The 20960-nt window shown below is 40.6% G+C and overlaps 1 protein-coding gene across 2 annotated transcripts; it reads right to left on the reverse strand.

Moving 5' to 3' along the window:
• Nucleotides 1-1761: 1761 nt before the first annotated feature.
• On the reverse strand, nt 1762-20523 carry stam (signal transducing adaptor molecule (SH3 domain and ITAM motif) 1). 2 transcript variants are annotated; one of them, XM_064332864.1, is made up of 14 exons: nt 20157-20521; nt 18318-18402; nt 14581-14656; nt 13405-13500; nt 12493-12639; nt 11998-12088; nt 10012-10204; nt 9494-9588; nt 9313-9401; nt 8948-9035; nt 7528-7582; nt 6985-7138; nt 4663-4805; nt 1762-4462 (listed from the first exon to the last, which is right to left on the reverse strand). In XM_064332864.1, exons 1-14 carry the CDS (start codon nt 20194-20196, stop codon nt 4252-4254), a joined length of 1563 nt encoding a protein of 520 aa, XP_064188934.1. In that variant the 5' UTR covers nt 20197-20521; the 3' UTR covers nt 1762-4251. The 2 variants fall into 2 exon arrangements, with proteins under 2 accessions (XP_064188934.1, XP_064188936.1); XM_064332866.1 differs by lacking the exon at nt 1762-4462 and adding an exon at nt 6804-6872 and having other exon boundaries at nt 4666-4805; nt 20157-20523.
• Between the last annotated feature and the right edge of the window lie 437 nt (nt 20524-20960).

The raw sequence follows: 20960 nt of genomic DNA on the forward strand, positions 1-20960 counted from the left end.
AGGACAGGACAAGGATTAATTTTTCGTATTTGTGTCTACGTCGCTGGGGGAGGTTTCTGATGAGGTTGAAGTCTGCTTAGGTGAATATGAATAGATAGTGCAATACCAATCGCAGACAGTGTGTTTTTTTGGACTCTTTATCATGACACTAATTCAATATAATGACCGTAATATCCACTATTACATATTATTTACAGCTTGGTAATGAGTATGTGGTACAAAGCCTCACAAATAAAGAATAGAGATGCAGTAGGCAAAGATATAACTATTATCATATTCAGAGACAGCAAACATCAGATTTATAAGGACAGGAAACGGTTGCAAAATGCAGCAATTCATGCCAAAACATCATCTGTAAAATGTGCAGTCGATACATCCTTAATTTAATGTTTAAAGTCAACATATAAACTGTGTTGTGGTGCTACCGTCAGCCTGTATCCAAAGTAATGCAGCGATCGCACATAAAACCACAGCAATCCCACCTATGACCCCTGGATACAAATCTGGAGTGGGTGTCTATACTCCATTGAGTAGTCAAATCAATTGACACTTAAGTATGTACAGGAATTAGCAAACTTGTGACATGCAGTCACGGTATTGTATTTCCACAAGGGGAAACTAATATTTGTATATATGCATTGTTGGCAGCGATTTTACTCCATAATATTCTCACACATTTCTTGTGACATTTCATTTATATGTGCATTCCTAGCACCACCTAGTGGATAACAGTATTCCCACAACCCTAGCAGGTGTTTTAGAACAAGGGTGGTCTACAGGCCTAGGCCCAGAGAGCCACAGATCAGGACCTGCTGGTTTTTGTTGTTACTCTGGACTTAATAGACCGATTAAAGCAGCTGCTTACATCTTAAATCAACATTACATTAACTTACATCACCTGGCTTCCTTAGTCTGAAGCAGTTGTGGATTTAAAGGTGAAAAAAGAAAACAGGGACCAGGGGCATGTACCACAAAGCAGGATTACGGAGTTACCTGGATAACTGCACCGAGTAAAACCCAGAAAAGCCTTTTTTCTCCCTTAGTCCATGTTTCAGATTTAGAAGGGTTCCAGGTGTTACTGCAGTTATCCTGCTTGGTAAAACAGGCCCCTGGGTTGCAGGTTAACAATGTCAGCTACCCAGTCAAGAATCATAGTTTCTCCCTCATAACCCAGTGCAAATTGCAGTGAACTGACCATTAATTTATGCTGAAATCCTATATTACACTAGGACACTGCACAACTGTTCCGTTGGTATGAAAAGCAACCACAAGAGAGACATCATGTAAGCTTGGAGATTGTGTAGCTTTATTTCATATAAGGACTGGTGTTAGACCCTTGGCCCTGTTGTGAGAAACACCAGGATATTTTTGTAATTGCAAGATATACAGTTAAAAAGTACCAAGTGACATTTTGATTTCTCATCACCAACATCTAATTCTTGAACACATGTACTGTGGGGGCTATTTCATGAGCCCAAATAAACTGAAATGTAACCCCACATTGGTTTGCTGTGTCCTGAACTACAACTAATCAAATATTCTTAGTAAAATATAATCAGATCAAAATCCAACTGATGCTTGTGATGATGGCGGTTTCAATATTTGTTCCCTAAACTAATCACACATTGTAGATTAGCTCATTGTAGTTAAAAAAAAAGAAACGACAACAAACAAAACAATTGAACCAATTGAATCTAATATTACAAAAAAGTCACTCTATAATTTTGCTCACACGTAAACTATGAAGAAACATACATACAATTCAATGTGCATATCTATTTATTTTATTGAAGCCCAATACATGATTCAGGCAAATGACCATGTTCCAAATTCAACTCTTAACATAAGATCTATCAATCAATGCTTTCAGTTTGGGTTTTTTTTTTTAAAGAGAGAAACATAGTGCAAGATAATTAACCTTCCATAGTCAGAGAAAAATAAAGAGATGAATTGTGTACGGAGGGGAATTTCTGAATAAGACATTACATACATACTGTATAAATATCACTTGTACAAAAAGAAAGCACGCAACATCCAACTGTTGCTTTTGACTTTTCTTTTTTTGTTTAAATATTCTTTTTTATTTGTATACGGTAGTGTCCAGTGAGACACTCTGCTACAAAGTACATACATGCAGAAAGAACTCGGATTGGAGATTCAGTGGGTTTTTTTTATTCTTTTTTTTTTTACATACATGTACTATTGCTTGGTCGCAAGAAAAAACGATCATCACATTAACCCCACCAGGCCTCAGTACCTAAACAGACAAGGCTGAAACAGAAGCCTAATCGAGAACCAGCTACAATAAAGGATTCCCTTTGTCACATGAACAATAATTTTAAATAGATAATAAAAGTGTACTGTATACATACATATTTATATATTGTATATCCTAAAGTGTTCGATCACAAGGAGCACCGGTGAAACAAAAAAGTTGAAAGTGTTCAGCATTGCCCGGCCGTACACAGGGCGCACAGACCGAACCGGAAGAATCACTCTAAGCTTGAGTAGAACTAGCTTCTGAAAACTATCATGGACACCGTTTCCACATTATGCGATCACTGTGTAATATGCTTCTTGTATCAAGAGTACTCACTCCATAGTATGTAGTCACTGTGTACAACAATATCTCCCATCTCTTCCCATGACATCTCAGGATGGTTTTCGTAGTGTAATATTCAAATGTATCCTGCCATTTCTAAATCAAGTTTTAAAAAAGTCAGTCTCAAGTCATTATAGGCTGTTAGCAAGGAACGCGGCACCAGAAACCGCAATTTTGATGCAGAAATTCAACATTTTAGCTTGAGCCACAAGTTCAGATTTTCTTCAACTCAAACACAGCCGTAACTCGCATCGGATGTGGTCTTACCGCACAGTAAATGCACACTAATGATGCATTTGCCATAAATGCACACATGATAACAGTTGGGCACGGTTCCAACAGCTTCACTATGCTTAAGGGCCATTAACGTTTAATACTTAAACCATAAGGACTGTATAAGAGGCCCTGTTTACAGCTCCCAGGTCAAAGGTGGGAAGGGTGGTAACCGGAGAAAACTGGCTCCACGCCTCGTTTGCAGGCCCTGGGCTGGACTCCCAGCCGAGGGCAGTGCAATGTGGAGCTCACAGACTGGCTTTACTCCTTCTCATCGGCAGCACGGCCTCGCTGAGTCAGCGTGCTGGAGAGGTAAAGAGGTGAACGGCCAGGCAAGAGAGCTCTGCACAATGCCAATGTACAGTAATGTGGACCCTGCAGCTAACGGGATGACCCGCAGACTGTCACACACGGTAAGCGCAGGCCTCAGGGGGAAGTCTTTAACACTGTTCAGTCGAGGAGAACATCCGTGCAGCTCCACGATAAGGGAGGGGAACCCTTAATTCATAAGTGTTTTCCTGAATCATTCCGAGTGACTAATGTGCTGCAGCCTGGAAGTTCAACAAAAGTGCAAAACTGTGAATCCCTGGTCCCACGATTTGTTTAAAAGAAAAATAGAAAAAAAAAAAAGAACAACGGAGAAAAACTCATATCAACAGTCTTTGTTAATGGCCCATAAAAACTTATTAGTCAAGTCTATCCAACGTACAATTTCTGGTGGCAACACAGATTTTGAAAATGAGGTTTCTTTTTTGTATGAAAAGTATTCTATAACTGGATTAGGCAGAATATTATGTAGACATGATTTATTTTTCAATCCTCAGAAAATTCCTGACTGTGTTGTGCATTAAAATGAATATTTCATAATAATGATAATAAAAATCAAATATAAATTAAAATACACTACAAAAAACATATCTATATCTCATTCAAATATACTGAAATGTAAATCAAATTAACACTGAGTAAAGAGATGCTAATGAGAACAGGAAGGCCAACAAGATGAGCCTGCCATAGACAAAAAAAAAAAAAGAAATTCTGTTATATATACAATATATGCATGGATTTTTTTATTCAGCCATACCGCAACTGGCAACGAGTCTTTAGTAATCTTAAAATCTTGCAACGGTTACACAATGACATAGCCTAGTGTAGTCAGCATCCTTCCACTAAATAGTGTTCCTTAACAAAAAACAAAAAACAAAACTGCTAACGTCACCCCTTTCCATTAGAGACCAGCCGTGTGCTGTACACCGGTGTGCATCCCATCCCGTGCTTCACTTCACTGCCCCCTGCTGGAGAAGGAGGGCGCTGACAATCCAGTGCACGTTTCTGGTGAGGGAGGGTTTCCTGGATTGAGGGTCCCTGGGGAAGTCCTACAGCAGAGCCTTCTGGGAGTACAGGGGCTGCTGGCCCTCAGCAGCGGGCGCCATGTTCTGAGAAGCTGCCGTGTAGTTGGGCATCTGGCCCGTCCCGCCCGCTCCGTTCATGGACCCCAGGTATGCGGGGTCCGTGGTGCCCGGCGGGGGGCTGTACATGGCGGGCTGGGTGGGGTACGCGCCACCTGGGGCCGAATTCACCATCATGCTGTGGTAGGACAAAGGTGCCATGAGGGCTGGCTTTAACCAAGGTGGGTTTATAACAAAAGTCAGTGGAATACATGACTGCAGTGTGTATATACATATATTGTCTGTCTATGAATGGCATCTGTCAATTACAAACCAACAGTAGCGAGCACAAGCCAGTGTGCTGTCACAAAATGGTGACTTTCACCATTGACCTTTTACCTGGGTGCAGGCTGGCCAGCCATTGTGGGGGCGGGGCCAGGACTTGGGGGCAGTCCCGTCTGGTTGAGTGAGGGCAGCTGCTCAGGGGGCATGCTGTAACCCTGTGGCAGGGACCCCATCACAGGGGCCTGGCCTGGGTAAACCTGCAGAGAGAGAGAGAGAGAGAGAGGAGGAGAGGAGGAGAGAGAGAGAAAGGGAGAGGAGGAGAGAGAGAGGTAGGGGGGAATGAGAGAGGGGGAGACAGAGAGAGAGGGAAAGAGAGAGGGAGAAGGGGAGACAGAGAGAGGGAGAGGGAGTGAGAGAGGGACAGAGAGAGAGAGAGGGGGGGAGAGGGAGTGAGAGAAATAAAAGGTATTCAACAAATGCTGAACTGAGCATTTTCAGACACACTGGAGAATCCCGCTCAAACTACAACGCTCATTGGTGAGATAATCATCAACATGTCATTCTCCACTAGTCAAACAGGCTGATGTTGCTTTGATCTTTAAGCTACAATTCAAAGGATTGTTTTCCTTTTCATGGTCAGGGTGAACAGCTTATTGTCATGCAAACGATTGGATGTTTGACAGCCTGAGGTCACAGGTCACATGCAAGCAGAGGAAAGGATATCGCAGACAGACAGGTTCAAAGGTCCCAAAATGCTGTTGCAGCCTTATCTGAAGAGGGAAGGGACTTTTCAGCAGGACCGCTTCCTGACTATGTTAGCCTGTCTCCTGCCAAAGTGATCAAGAGCCCATCTCATGCCCCATGTGGGTGGAGATTTAGCACTGGACACAATGACGCTAGAGGCTTCTGAAGTATAACACTATTTTTAGCATATTAGCATATTATGATTAGGCTGACAAAAAATGTGGGTATAAAGTGTAGGCCTCAAACACAAGCACAGTGCTCGATGAATAATGTGCAACTGCTCTCATAGTCGCACTGATCATACTTCACTCAACTATATCAATGTTATGACATCCAGGTCACTCAAGAAAATGCATGCTTATCTCATATTGATGCGTGCGGTACATGCCTGCTAACAAGCTTAGATTTATCTTTACTCCTGGAAACTAGCTCTCTCAGTATGATTCACTAGAGAGTGTACAGCCAGCAGGTACGCACACGTACAGTTTAGTCAGGAAAATGGTGAGCATTGTTGGGCTGTATGGCCTGTTTTCCTCATTATGTTATGTTATGTTCTGTTATGTTACGTGATGTGCTGCAGGTCCCGTACTGTAAGAAAGGAACACCAAAGCACCCTCAAAAAAGCACCCTGCGTTTCATACATATTTCACAACTGAAGACACTTCCCCAATTACACAGAATTTTAGAACCATGTCAATTCAGCTGAATGATTAGGAAAAAGTAACCCCCATCAGTAATTTAATAAAGCAAGAGACCACTGTTAAATTGCCATAAAATATCTGTTTTTTATTTTATCCTGTATTATTTTATTCATATCGGTTTTATATTGTTTTAGATTATATTTGCATTGCCTTATTTTGTTGTATTTTACATAACATTTTTTGAAATTGTTTTGATATTAGTTCTGAATGTAAAGCACTTTTGAGCTACATTTCATGTACGAAAGGTGCTTCATCAATAAAGTTAATATTATTAAAAACGTAATGTTGCTGTAAACCGGTGGTTAAAAATTCTTCCAGTTATACAGGCTGCAAAACGATCCTCACAAGGGTGAATGGGATTAGGTGTCTCTAACATACAGCGATCCTGTGTTTATGGGAATAATTATGCAACTTACATGTATTAAAACTGCTCAGGCAATTTCTCCTGCAATGTAAATCTTGGTAGATGATAGTTTAAAGTTTGAACTTCTTGAGGCAATTAAATGAAGTACTGTATAGTGTGACTTACACACTGAAGGTCTAAGAAACCACCTTGGTGTGATTAAAATGATTAAGCATAACTCCTATAATTTAGGGCCTGATGATCATCCTTTAGTTTATTTAGATTTTTGGACACTTTCTAACAAAATTTAATTTGAAATTTTAGAAAATAAAGATTTTGAAGTTAGTAAAACATCATTACTTCATCTTGTTATAATACAAACAGACATTTGTCAGGGCCTAGTTTAGAGATTCTGGGCAGCAAATATGCATGAATAAATATAAAAACTATATGCAGAAACAAAGTACTTATTTGAACGTCCAATGATGAGGCTGTCTGTCCATCTCTCTCTCTCTAGCATCTGTCTGTCCATCTCTCTATGTTAAAAGAAAGACAAAACCGAATAGCAAGCCTATACACAGCTGACTGGTTTTTAGCTGAGGATAGGCGATAGCGCTACCGCATATCTGGCGGTAAAGTAGGCCCTACCTGCTGGGAGCCGGAGGGAGGCTGCTGCACGTAGTACTGCTGGCTCTGCAGCTTGGTGTACATGGCGTACACGGGGTCCTCGTTCATCAGCTTGGCGTACAGAGAGAGCGCCTCCATCACCTTCACGTTCAGATCCGACAGCTCCGAGTGTTTCCTGAAAGACCACGGACACGCCTGTCACAGTGCACAGAGCCCACGCCCCCTAACAGGAAACGGCCAATTCTGCAGGTCAAATAAATATGGAATGTGGAATTAAGGTTAAAATGTGGCTATTAATAAACTAATTTAATTTCAATTTGTATAAAAAGATGAATTGCTCATTTTAATAAGTGTTGCATATAATTGCTCATTTTAATAATTGTTGCATATAATACGTTCCAGAATGTTCTCTTTGCCCTACGCTATAAAATACACACACTTGTTTCTTCAGTTCTTTTCTACTCAAATACTACATTTTAAAATACACAGCTACGTAGCTTCAAGCATTTAAATGGCGGCACTTGGTCTCACACAACTCTTCAAACCATTAAGGCATTTGAGCACCTGTCAATATCTTCTAGTTTCTGGTCGATAAGGGGACCCATCTGATTGCAGGCACCTGATAGAACAAAGAAACAGTCAGAGGTGGGTTTAGTGCTGGCTTGTACTGCAGGTGTGAGGTAGTCAGAGGTGGGTTTAGTGCTGGCTTGTACTGCAGGTGTGAGGTAGTCAGAGGTGGGTTTAGTGCTGGTTTGTACTGCAGGTGTGTGGTAGTCAGAGGTGGGTTTAGAGCTGGTTTGTACTGTGGGTGTGTGGTAGTCAGAGGTGGGTTTAGTGCTGATTTGTACTGCAGGTGTGAGGTAGTCATAGGGGGGTTTAGTGCTGGTTTGTACTGTGGGTGTGAGTCAGTCAGAGGTGGGTTTAGTGCTGGTTTGTACTGTGGGTGTGAGGTAGTCAGAGGTGGGTTTAGTGCTGGTTTGTACTGCAGGTGTGTGGTAGTCAGAGGTGGGTTTAGTGCTGGTTTGTACTGTGGGTGTGAGGTAGTCAGAGGTGGGTTTGTGCTGGTTTGTACTGTGGGTGTGAGGTAGTCAGAGGTGGGTTTAGTGCTGGTTTGTACTGCAGGTGTGTGGTAGTCAGAGGTGGGTTTAGTGCTGGTTTGTACTGTGGGTGTGAGGTAGTCAGAGGTGGGTTTAGTGCTGGTTTGTACTGCAGGTGTGTGGTAGTCAGAGGTGGGTTTAGTGCTGGTTTGTACTGTGGGTGTGAGGTAGTCAGAGGTGGGTTTGGTGCTGGTTTGTACTGTGGGTGTGAGGTAGTCAGAGGTGGGTTTAGTGCTGGTTTGTACTGCAGGTGTGTGGTAGTCAGAGGTGGGTTTAGTGCTGGTTTGTACTGCAGGTGTGTGGTAGTCAGAGGTGGGTTTAGTGCTGGTTTGTACTGCAGGTGTGAGGTAGCCAGAGGTGGGTTTCCACCCTAGCTCCCCAGTGGTGGAACAAACTCCCTGTTCCTCTATAAACCACTCAGTCATTGTCCATCGTCCGCCGTTGTCTGTAGACTCATCTCTTCAGAGTATACCTGGACTAACTATCACAGCCTTGCCAGGCACTCCTAATCTGGGATACTTTTTTTCACTGAAATCCCCCTACTTTGTTCCTATAGCACTTTCATGTTACACATGCACCTCCTGTGCCACTTTCATTTTACATGTACCTCCATCCAGCACTCATATTGTACTTTGTATCAATATCTTGATGTTGTAGCTCGCCATGCCTCCTAGTTTGAGCATAGGTTAGGTCAGAGTAATTTTTACTGTGTGAACTGGACTTAATGTATTCATGGCTATGAATAACTGTTACAAAATGATTATTGTACAATGACCTTCGATATGCACTTATTGTATGTCGCTTTGGATAAAAGCATCTGCCAAATGAATGTAATGTAATGTAGTCAGAGGTGGGTTTTAGTGCTAGATGATGGAGACGTGTCCTACCCTCCAGCTGAAGGAGTTCGGTGGCGTCTGGCTGATTGTCTGTGGGGTCGGCACTTTGGATCATCTGCAACAACTGGTCCATTTTTTCCTAGAGGATAAAACACAGTCACAACTGACCTTCGTAGAGCTGTGTAATTTTAAACACCACTTGGCCACTAACATGCATAGCATGGAGCCACCGAGAGAGAAGAAACGTTAGTCCATTCTTGCTGTGAATAATAGTCACACCTGTCCACCAAATACACTTTGTCCACCCTAAGCTGATGCAAATAACTGGCAAAGCTGGCCCTGGCCACGCGAGATGGATTAACTTATTGAACGGCGCTTCATTTCACAAGATAAAAAAAAGACCGGATTTCTCTCACCTCATCGATGTACACGGGTTCTGGTTCGGGTTCGATGGTCTCCACCTGCACCTCGTCGCTGAACTGCACCGTTTTCTTCTCCGTTTTCACTGCAGCGAGATGGACAGAGAGGGTGAGAGGGATGAAGGGCAGGGCGGAGCCCAGCGCAGGCACAGAGGAAGCCAGGAAGGCGCACACTCACTCATCTCAGGCTCCGCCGTGAGGTCTGCGGTCACAAAGTTAGAGGGGAACAGGCCCACTCCTTGATACGTTTCCCCTTTCCACCAGTTGGGGTCACTATGTGAAGAAAAGGAAAATTGAGGAAAAAACACAACAGGAAAAAAAAAAAGAACTGAACATCAACCAAATTACTGGAGCAACAAGAATGATCGCTATGGACTGTCTGTGCAGTGCTTCGACATATGGGCCCTTTGTGAAAAGTGCAATATGAATTATACCAAATTCACAACTTGGAAAAAATACTTTTCTACTTTTTCTTTGACAAAGAAACCAAAAGGGTCATTCCTTATCATCTTGATTAACAGGTCAGGAACAGCACACAGTAAAATGAGACAACAATATGAAAACTACTATAGTAACCATGACAATTGCAAAATATTGTCTGACAAGTGGTTTCGCAATAGCACTCTACCACAATAATCACTGATGGACTGACTGAACGTTGAAAGTAAACGGGGTTGGTTGGTTGGTGGAGTCTACCTGTCATCCAGGATGGTGATGATCTCTCCCGATTTGAACGTCAGCTCGTTGTCTTCAGCAGCTTCGAAGTCGTAGATGGCCCGCACCTTCCTGCCCTCGGGCTTGTGGTTGGAGACCAGGCCTGAGGTGCTGGGGTAGAGGGAGGAGAGGGGGGCCTGGGGGGTCCTCTGCTCCTTCAGGGACAGCTCAATGGCTGGAGGACAGAGAGGAGCACAAGCTGACGAGTCTGTACATGCTGCAGCAATCCACTGGCTACCTCCTCTTCTGCCAACTCATGTCAATGAAGGTGACACAGGAATCTGTGGCTTATCACTCAAGCCTTTTTAACCCTTTAAACAGCAGCTAAGTCTTTCTGACTGTTTTTTTTTTTTTAATTCTAAGTGTGGAAGCACTCCACTGCTTTAAATTACCAGTAGAGCATTCTAAGCACATATTTGGGATCTTCACCATAACAGTTTAAAAATTAAAAAAATTCAAGGCTTCTGTTTAGTTTAAGTTCAGCATTTTCAACATATTCAGATCCAACATAATCGACTGTATTTTGTGTAATGGATAGCCACGTCACATCCACCCCTCCTTCGTGTTTTTAAAGAAATATTAAAGGATTACTGGCTCAGCTTTTCCCTTAGGGATATACCTTTCCCACAGTGGACTTTCTCCACACATAAAAGCTCATACAGTACATGGGTTTAAAATGCGTCCGCACAGTAGTCCCAGCCACCTCTAGTGAAAGATAAGCGCCCCTCCCCTTGTCCTCAAATGCTGGCAGCACCGAAACGCAATCAGCGTGAAGCTGGATTACTGGTGGTGTCCACGATTCTGCCGACTAAGCCAAACCCAAGGTACTGTAGCATAAACAACCGAGCCGCCCCCTGCACTGCACTTTTCCAGGATTACAATGGAGCACAGTGTGTGAAATAACAGCCATGGCACTCACACGCTCCCAATTTCACTTAGGTACGTCACTGTCGACCGGTGCAACCTGTCACTTATTTTAATTTATGTTTTCATTTTGGAGCACCTGACAACAACTAGTTTGAACAGAGAAAAGTTCTCCTTTCTCTTTAAATAGCTGTTGGGAATGGCAATATTTAGCTGAATGCCTTTTGCAACAAAACAACTTGACACCCACCCCCTTCTTTTTCATTTTATTTGTTTTGCTTGGCTGTCCTGTTTGTTATTATTATATTTTTGATCTGTATATAAAAATGATATTTATACAGTACCATGAAAAAGTATTTGATTTCCTCTATTATTGCATATTTGTCAGACTGAATGGTTTCAGACCTTTAGACAAAATGCAAGTAACCTGAGTACACACAAAACACATTTTTACAATTATTACTTTGTTTATTTAATGAAAAAAGTTATCAAACTCCCATATCACCCATGTGAAACAGTAATTTCTCCCTTAGTTACTCCATCAACCAATTAACCAAATTTATCTGATAATTAGACTCAACTGATTGAACACAGCTGAAAAGAAACAAAATTAAAATTTTGGAGTGTCCTAGATGAAGTCCTGTCTTGAAACCAACAGAGAGGCTGTGGCAGGACCTGAAATGAGAAGTTCATTCTCAAAAAGCCACCAAATTGTCTGAATTAAAGCAGTTCTGCAAATAAGAGTGGGCTAAAATTCCTCCACTGTGATGGGAAAGACTGATCCAATCATAGGAAGCATTTGGTTGCAGTTATTGATGCTAAAGGTGGCACAACTAATTATTAAGTTTACTTTTTCCAAATGGTTGATATGGGAGTTTGATTACTTTTTTCATTAAATAAATGCAATAATCGTTAAAAAACATTCAGTGTGACAAATAATAGAGGAAATCAGGAAAGGGGGGTAAATACTTTTTCACAGTACTAGGCTGGCTGATAATTATTTTTTAATCATCATCCAGCCGACTCAACACAATTAAATGCTAAATATGAATCTCACATTATGTTTTCATCTAAGAAGTGGATTTATTTGCAAGCACACCTTACCTTTAGCCAAGTCCTCCTCTTCCTTTTTGTTTACTGTGATAGAGGGGTCTTTAGCTACTAAAGCAGGGCTTGCCTTAGCCTGTTCTGCTGCCTAAAATGAGAAATAAACAATTTTCCACAAGATTGAAATGCTCAATACATTATTCGCAGTACATTTTGTTTACACACTCCATTTCAGCCTCTCAGCATGAGCACTTCCCTTAATGTGTCTGCAGCAGTCATTTAGTAAGAGCCAATGTTCAATCCTTCAGTTAAAATGATGAACTCAATACCAAGATGTTTAAAGAGTCATATACATACAGTAAGAGTGGACAGAGTTTAACCTTCCCCCACCCCAGGGTCAACTGTCCCATTTGTATATGTAAAACCCCCCTTTTCAATGAACTTTTAATAAATGCCCACCCATTCATCCTGATCACGGACTAAAACCAGAAACGCAACCCCTTGCTGTGAACATCGATGAGCGAGGCGCACAGCCCTCGCGGTTCTGCCCACCTGGGATCCCGCCGTGGGGAAGGCCACGCCCTGCTCTTTCAGGTTCTTAATCATGGCTGAGATCAGGCTGAGCTGGGGATCATTCCGGAACTCCTCTGCCCATTCCACCATTAGTGCTTTCAACTTCTCACACACTTTCGGGTGACCCTGAAATAGACCAGACTCATTTCTTGAGGTGTAAATGGATCAATGGGCCGACTATCCCTAAAGGAAATTCCAGCTCAATTTGAAGTATTCAGCGGTAGGGTGTGGTCCAGATCTAAAATGTTCCAACCTAATAACAGTACGTCAAGGAATCTCAAACTCATTTTAACATATTACTATCAGCAAAAAACAAATATCATTTGATTATTAGCTTATTTTCACATATGATATACATAATATGCATTAACAAGCTATTATGATCAACATCTTATGTTATCTTATCATAAATTACAGGAAAACAGGTTCCATTGGTAAGATAGTATTATCAAGGAACATGCTTTCATTCACTTTCTCCTCAGTTAATTATGCTTTATTTGGCATAGCATAATTTATTTTGATATCACTCACTCATTTGGCCAACAGGTTTATCATATCAAGTTATCATATCAGGGTATACATATCAGGTACAATGTCATATTCAGGGATGAGCTCTCCGATAGGAGGAACAGATCAGCATTTCAGCACAGGGATCCAAGTACAACTGCAAACTGCAATTCTACGGTATCTAAACGAGTCTACATTGCACATTTAAAACACAAGTCACGCTTCTGTCATGGTTTTGTGATCAGAAAAACTGGTGTGATTATTTGCTGTTATGTGCTTTCAGCATTGTTAGTCTTGGACAATTTGCCAACCCCATCAGATTTATGTAAACTCCATTAATTTCGAGTAATACAGAGCTTATGGACAAAAGAAAATAACACTTACCTTATTCAAGACATTGCTGACTTCACTTGCAAAATCTCTGGAGCAAACTTCTAGATGAAAAATTTTACCACAGTTTGATACACATGCCCCAAGAAGCTACAATAAGAAAAATGCAGAAAGGTGTGCATCTTAGTTGCTGACATACCAATGCAGATTTCAGTATTTAATTATAAGCAACGACTCACTGGATGGATCAGATGGCCAGTGTCCGCACTGGGTAGTTTCAAAGATTACCGTCTTGAACACAAATATTGTGCTTGCATCCAGTGTCATATATGGCATACACCCCACATTCCAATGACTAGTATCAGTTTAGTGAGCGACACTTTCCTCTGAGGATAGCAATTGCAAGCAGTGATTCCCTAGTTAAAAGAAACTAAACATTTTCTTTATGCATCCATCCTTGCTCATTCTCTGAGTCTAAACCGGCAGAAGAAATAAAGGAGAATGGCAGACAGCTTGCTCTTGTCCTCTGACACATCCCAACAACAAAAGAACATAAAGACGGTGATGAACACCGGCCATTCGGCCTTCCTAGACTCATCATTTTCCTTCTGCCCACAGAATATCTAGCACTGAGTCATTCCTGGTTTTGAACACTCCAAGAGGCCTGCTATGTAATCTACAGTAGCAAGGTTATCTCTGTATTGACAACTGTATAAAATTTTTTTTTTTTTTTTAAATCAGTGCATTAACTTTTTTCTCCCTAAGGCCAGAGTGGCTTGTGGAAATGACACATTTTCAACATTCTACCAGCAACATCACCGTACAATACAACACAACCTGGTTGGTTACCTGCCAAAGCGGCTACTAGAGTAGAAAATCGTACCAGTCGCAATCAAAATCTTAACAGTATTTGGCTGGTGGCAAGTTTTAATTCCACACCGTGAAAAAAATACTTATTAACTTCCACATATATCCTCTTGTACTGGTGTCAGAACTCAACCTGAAATATTTTCAGTAGTCCAGTTTGTTAATCCCTATTAAAATGAATAACAAAATAAAATGTAGTTCATCTCTTTATTTTCTTATGAACCTTTCTTATAAAGAGTTTATTTTCATTGTACAGTGCCGAAACTGAGCAGACAGAGCACACTAAATGCAGTATTACAAAGACACTGTTGTAATATTTAAACTCAATACTGGCAGACTATGGTGAGCCCTGTGTTCACTTACTGTCAGCGCCTGCATAGCAACATGTGGGTCCTTATGGTTCACTCTCCTCATCACTGACCGAAGGCATTCTTTGGGCCTGTAAAACAAGTCACACAAACATATTTATCAGAAAACACCAACGCTATACTGTTAATAGTGTCTTTGATTTTCATTTTCTTTAATAATATAGGCCTAGGTTTTTACTACTTAGGTTTTCATAATTTGGTAATATTCCACACGGATATACCTGGATCTTGAGGCTCAGTCCCTTTCCACTGAGCTCTGCAGTGCAGCAGAGATGTACCAGCTGAATAATTATAGTACAGCATAAACAACAACAGGTGCCAAAATAAGGTACTGGATTCATTTGTCTACAAAGCTAAACATAATAAACTTCCTACGTGGCATTATGGAAATGTTCATGACTAATAATACATTTAAACTAATGACAGAAATACTGCATGCAAAAAACTTACCACATGTACTCACATGTGAGCTTCAAGGGCCAAATGTAAGATCATATAATAACAAGACCAGGTCAAAACCTAGTATATGGCTGGACCTAACACACTTCATCCGGCCGACCAATGGTGTAACTTCATCACTCAGTCACTCAGTCAGTCACAGACATTCGCGTTTGTAGGGCTGGCCCCGCTGTTGCAGTTCAGCCAAAAACACTGTGCAATTCCTTTGAAAAACTTAATGTCTGAATGCAACATTCTTGACAATTAAACACCCAGAGTTGTACGGTGTCACAGAGTTAATTTAAAAAGTGCAAGAGACTGTAATCTTATTTGAATTTAAAAATAAATAAAACTTTAAAAGAAAAAGAATTAAAGTAATTCTCCACTGAATCATAAAATGCTGCCCAACTAAGCCAATTAAAAATCACTAGCCATTCTTAATGGAGCAATGCACTGCATGACCCCGTAAGCAAACAGGCTATGACTGATTGTCTTCACTGGGTATCCAGGTAGAACTCTGATACAGCGAGAATAAGCAAGTATCATTCTAAACAAGCCGTTAAAATGCAAGAAGTGCTCTTAAGTGAAAGTGACCAGTGAAGCGCTTTTACCATTTTCCAAAGCCAAAAGCTCCTGGCAATAAGGCCAAGTAGCCTCTACACAGGAGTATGCCACAGTCCTACTTAATGGAATCTACAGTGGCAACAGGCCACATGAAAGATATACTGAGGGAGGGTTTTAACAGTTCATGAAGCTTATAATTCAAAGGCAAAGAAAATCAGCTTCCCATAAATGTTGATTTTATTTTAAAAACAAATGTTCATGGACCAGCTATAATACGGGAAGGCAAACAACTAGAATTTTACACAAGACAAAATAAGGCAAAACAAGCTCAATATTAGACAAGATAAGCTACATTGCACTGAAAAAGAAAAATGTGAAAGCATAGGCCTACTTCAGAACTAGGTTAAATGGCAGACTAGCTCCTGGCATCGGGGGCACAAGCCTTCCACACCTTTGCATTGTGAGGCCTTGATATCGGGGACGGAAACCTGAACGTGTGTAACTGGATCAGGATTAGTTGGTCTGCACTATATTTGGTGGTGTCTTCGGTTTACACAAATTTCTACTGAGAGCTATGAGGGGCGCTAATTATAGAACCTGCAGTGATGCACTTTCTTATTCGGACCTGGTGCTAAAGAGGCTTGCGCTATCTACCCGCCACTGTAGCCAGCTACCCTGCTCTCATTCGCGCTCAGCTGCCCAGGCTTACACAGTACTGTATGACAGCATAGCGCAAGGCTAACACTTTCTCTAACAACATTATCCCTTTAACAAAGAGAATATCAGGCCTGCTGATGCTAACTTAGTGAAACCAACTCAAGTAATTCTAAAAAATTGTCCTGCCATTACATTAATGTAACAAGCAGAAATATGTAGCCTATTCCTGTTTGGGACTGATTTTAAGAGCATAACTTGGGACTGGGGGGGGGGGGGGGGGTTGACTGATCCAAATAGTTTGTTATGAGCTATAAGTGATGTTATGAGAAATAGGTCCACCTAAAAATTATGATGTTAATACTTTAAAAGAATGTGACGATTAGGCCGGCATATTAAAAAAGCACTGACATTATCGGTCTTGCCTTTTATATTGCACTGTCATACAAACTGCTTCAGATGGAGAAAATAATGCAGCGCAAAGAACCAAAATGGATAAGCCCTGAAGGAAGCTAAATGTGTCCAACAGTAAAACGAGATTGTAACACTCACTATACCAAAGCCAGAAGGTTTTAACAACAACCTCCGCAGAGGCAATCCATTAGATCAGGGGTTCCCAAACCTCTCCTCAGGTACCACCAGCCAAATCTAGGTATTTGATGTGTTCCAGCTCAAGCACACATGATGCAACTAATCAATGGCTTCAATAATTGTGCTTCAGTGTGCTAGAGGTGCAACATCAAATACCCGTAATCAGTTGGGGGTATGCATGGAGAGGTTTAATTAACCACTGAATTGAATCTTCCTGAAATTTTTTCCTGTCCTAAGACCTCTCCAGACTTAGGCTTTTAGCTGCAGGTGAATCTGGACTAACCCATTTTAAAGGACTGCTGTCTCAGATATTCTAAGCACTAAACAGTTTATAAGCAGTTTATTCAGATCAATATTAATGACATGTTTATTAAATTCAGACCGTTACCGTATGAAACCTTAATATATCTTTGGCAGTCATATTGCAGATAACCTCAGAATGCTGGGGATCACATCGTCCCTGAACAAACAAGGTCAAAGATGATGTTCCCAACACAGAGCAACTGTGCCAGCACAGGCACAGAGCAAGTGATAGTAGGTTGCTTGCATACAATTATGCATGCTACGCCCATAAATTTTGCACCCTCCAATACAAATTTCACTTCTCACTGTTTGTATGCAGGAAAAATCACAATGCGCCACAATTATTTCACTCAATTTTTCCTAGCAAACTAATTGTCCTACTTTTGCTCATACAAATTTTGTCAACCTCAGATCAGTGTGCTGACAAAAGCTACAACATTGCCTCTCACAACTGGAATTGCAAAGGGGCAGCATGCACTACTGAGACATTGGGCAAGCACACAGCCAACACGTTGTGCACCTCATCCATTATGGCCAAGCTGTAGAGCATTGCTCGTTTATTCAATTGCATATATCTCAGTGTTTACAAGATCAGATAGAGTACACATTTAGTGTTTTTCATTTTTTAAAACATAGACATCCATCCTGTTAAAGACATTCAGGTATTTAAATAAAGATGAGAGAGTTAACAGGATCGACCCTGTAAAATCAACACCCTATCTTTATTTTAGAGACTTTTTTCGGTGGTCTATGCAAGTTCTGTGAAATCAACTTCCATCCTCATTTACCCATAGGCAATGAATCCTGGCAAAACCACACATAATAACACAAAGCAAGAGAAGTGAACAGCCTACTACGGCAGGTTATGTGTTACTTTTCCTTTCCCTCAATCATCTGCCATGAGTGGCTTTATAAAGCAATTCATCACAGTCTTCCTTAGGTTCTCAGAGAAACCCGATTTCCCATTTACAATGTCCTTCAAAACCCAAAATGAACTTGCCTCCTTTCAGGAAGTGATTGCATTTTTCTACAGATCCATCTGCTGATTCTTTTTATGTTACACAGTCAGATGTCAAAGGATTCCAGATCTAACAAAACATTAAGCACACCACTACCCAACCATTTACCGTTCTCCTGCGATAAGTGTCTGAAAATAGGGTGCTGTAAATAAATCAAGCATACCCTGTGCGTGACTGTCCTACTTTATCACAAATATCCAGGATCAGGCCCCAGTCCTCAGCTGTGTTCATCTCACTGGTAGCTTTTTCTGGAAAGCAAAAGAGAAAACATTTAGAATACAATGTAGGTAAACCATCTATTGCGTTTGTCTGCCTCTTGCTTTTATCTGTCAATAGGCTACATGTGGTAACTTGACAGACTGTGGGAACAGACAGGGGTTCTTATTTACATCAGTACATATTCACCCTGAGTATTCAAAAATTCATGTCACCCTTTATTGGGTGGGTCATTTAAAATAAAGTCTTTACTGTGAATCTACTGCACTCATCAGAAATGTTCAAAATGTCTTTAAAACAAAAAATATGAACAAACATTTGCATGTTAAATATTTTTATTTATTTAACATTTATTTATCCAGGCTTGTCTCCTGAGATAAAATATCTAATTTTCAAGAGAGACGTGCAGCAGCTTACCGTTAATAAATACAAATAACTGTATGCAATGTAAACAGATGGCTATCGTTAATGATCGTTTATAACATACTTATGTAATGTCCTTGTCATATACGGGATGTAATCTAGCATGTTTACTAAAGCCAATCGTCATAACGACGAATGAAAATACACTTTCTCACGTCAGGTGCAACCACCCAAAATGCATGAAATTGTCTGAGGTGTCCTTTATCTTAGGTTTAGAATAGTAAATAATCGACAGACACGCGTGACATAAATGGGTCCTCTACTAAACTGACCTTGTCCTAATATATTTTATTAAACACTACATTTTCACAAAAGTTTATGAAAAATAAACAAAATTCTTAATTTGGTTTCCGTGGCCTGCTATGCTGTGCAAGCAAATAAATTATTTATGGGCAACAAATGGCAGAAAATAACTGTCTTAATTCGTGAGGAATGGGAAAAACAGGGGTTGATTCAATGACTCCAGTAAGCTAACGATGTAGTTACCCAAGTCATATATGGATGGGGGTTGGGGGATAACAGTATTTTTCGTTAATTGTTTGCAGATGTTTGTTAGGTCAGTCAAATCAATTAACCGCTTAAATTAGGCCACCCAAATTGTCGCTTGTCAAATAGCATGTTAACTTCATTAATGTGAGCGTTAGTGAGAAACTCACTGAACAATGGCAAACACGGCGTAACGTTACAGAATAGCTGATAGCACAAGCTAACGAGCAATTACCATTAACAGGCTAATATCCATTATCCAGCTATATAACAAGAAAGTAGAGCCCTGGCTCAAAACACACTGTTGTCGTCTCTTCGAGCTTTCAAGCTTCCCAACAAGTGCACCGTCATTGTTTATGTAGCATTAGCTGCCCAAAGGTTTTTAGCTAGCCAGCTTGAATTAAAACGCGACACATTGACTGTGTTACTACGTAACTTGACTACAATTGGCTGACCGATCAATGAGTAATGGAGTAATACTGTAATAATAGCTTTCCTGATAGCCAATTAGCTAGTTACGTGTCTATATCAGAAAATAATAAGTTAGTACTCATTTCTTGTTTTGTTAGCAAGGTGACGTTAGTTAGCAAGCTAGGTAGCAGTATCTTACGTTACACATTATGAGTGTGCTGACTAGCTAGCTACAGCGGCAAGACATTTCAGCGTATAACGTAAAGGCAGTAGCTAACAAGGGAGATTCTGCTGTGCTCTAATAATGAATAAACGACATTAATTATTAGTTATTTAATCATCGAGATATTATTGAAACCATCAATACAGTAGGGTAGGTTATCATCAGAGAAAGCAGTAACTGCAAGACCCCAAGGCGTGAGAAAACAAAACAAAAGCCGGCGCCTTGTGACAGCTCATAACTTACCAACATCTTGGTCGAATGGATTTGATGTAAAGAGAGGCATTGCAGAGATCCAAACAACAATACCGTCTTCTTTATTCTCGCTTTGTTGTTTCCGTTAACACTTGATTAATAAATAAATAAATATACAGCTAGCTACATAAATATAAAAACAGACAAGCACAATATTCAGACACTCCTGCAGCGGCGACAAAGCATTCTGGGAAACGAGGTGTCTTTCTCGGTGCCTGCTTTAGGTCAATTAAATATAAGCTATATTGACTATTTCTGTCCATTTAATTTATATATGATTTCACACATGTAACTTTTAGGCTAAATTAAATATCAGCGTTTTACAAAATAGTTTACCTCATGATTGCGCTGCTATTATTTGCTACCATGAGGTTTTTTAAAGATTTTTTTCAGTCAGGTGACTTGATCAGATGACTGCCTAGCTAATGCTTTTGTTATTGGCTTTAACATTATGGTCACTGGATAATGGCCAAAGTCGAAGTGAAGGATGCGGAATTATTTAAACTTGGGTGACCGATTTGTCGCGACAGGTTTTCGCATTCCTCCACAGCAAAATATTCAGCGTATCAACTCTTACAGTGTATGGTCCCTATTGGACTCATATCGACTACTCTTTCAGAGTTGAATGAACACTTTTAGCGTGTTGTTTTCAGTCATTGACTAACTTGTGTACTAAAAACTAATTCGCTGTCTGTATTCTCCTTTGAAACCTGAAAGAAACAGCTATTTTAGGAAGTTGATGAGGTACCCAATAATGTCCAGAGTGACGTACGTCTATATTGTTTCGTTTCTAGA

The sequence above is a fragment of the Anguilla rostrata genome, chromosome 4, assembly GCF_018555375.3.
Source record: "Anguilla rostrata isolate EN2019 chromosome 4, ASM1855537v3, whole genome shotgun sequence".
Taxonomy (NCBI): Eukaryota; Metazoa; Chordata; class Actinopteri; order Anguilliformes; family Anguillidae; genus Anguilla; species Anguilla rostrata.

Bases quoted from the DNA above. Each gene is read 5' to 3' on its own strand.
- stam (XM_064332864.1), bottom strand. From the start codon at position 20,196: ATGCCTCTCTTTACATCAAATCCATTCGACCAAGATGTTG. The intron at 7,139-7,527 runs GTGCTCAAATGC...GTGGTCTTTCAG, and splicing joins AAACTAGAAGATATTGACAG to GAAACACTCGGAGCTGTCGG. The intron at 4,463-4,662 runs GTAAAAGGTCAA...GTCCTACCACAG, and splicing joins GCTGGCCAGCCTGCACCCAG to CATGATGGTGAATTCGGCCC.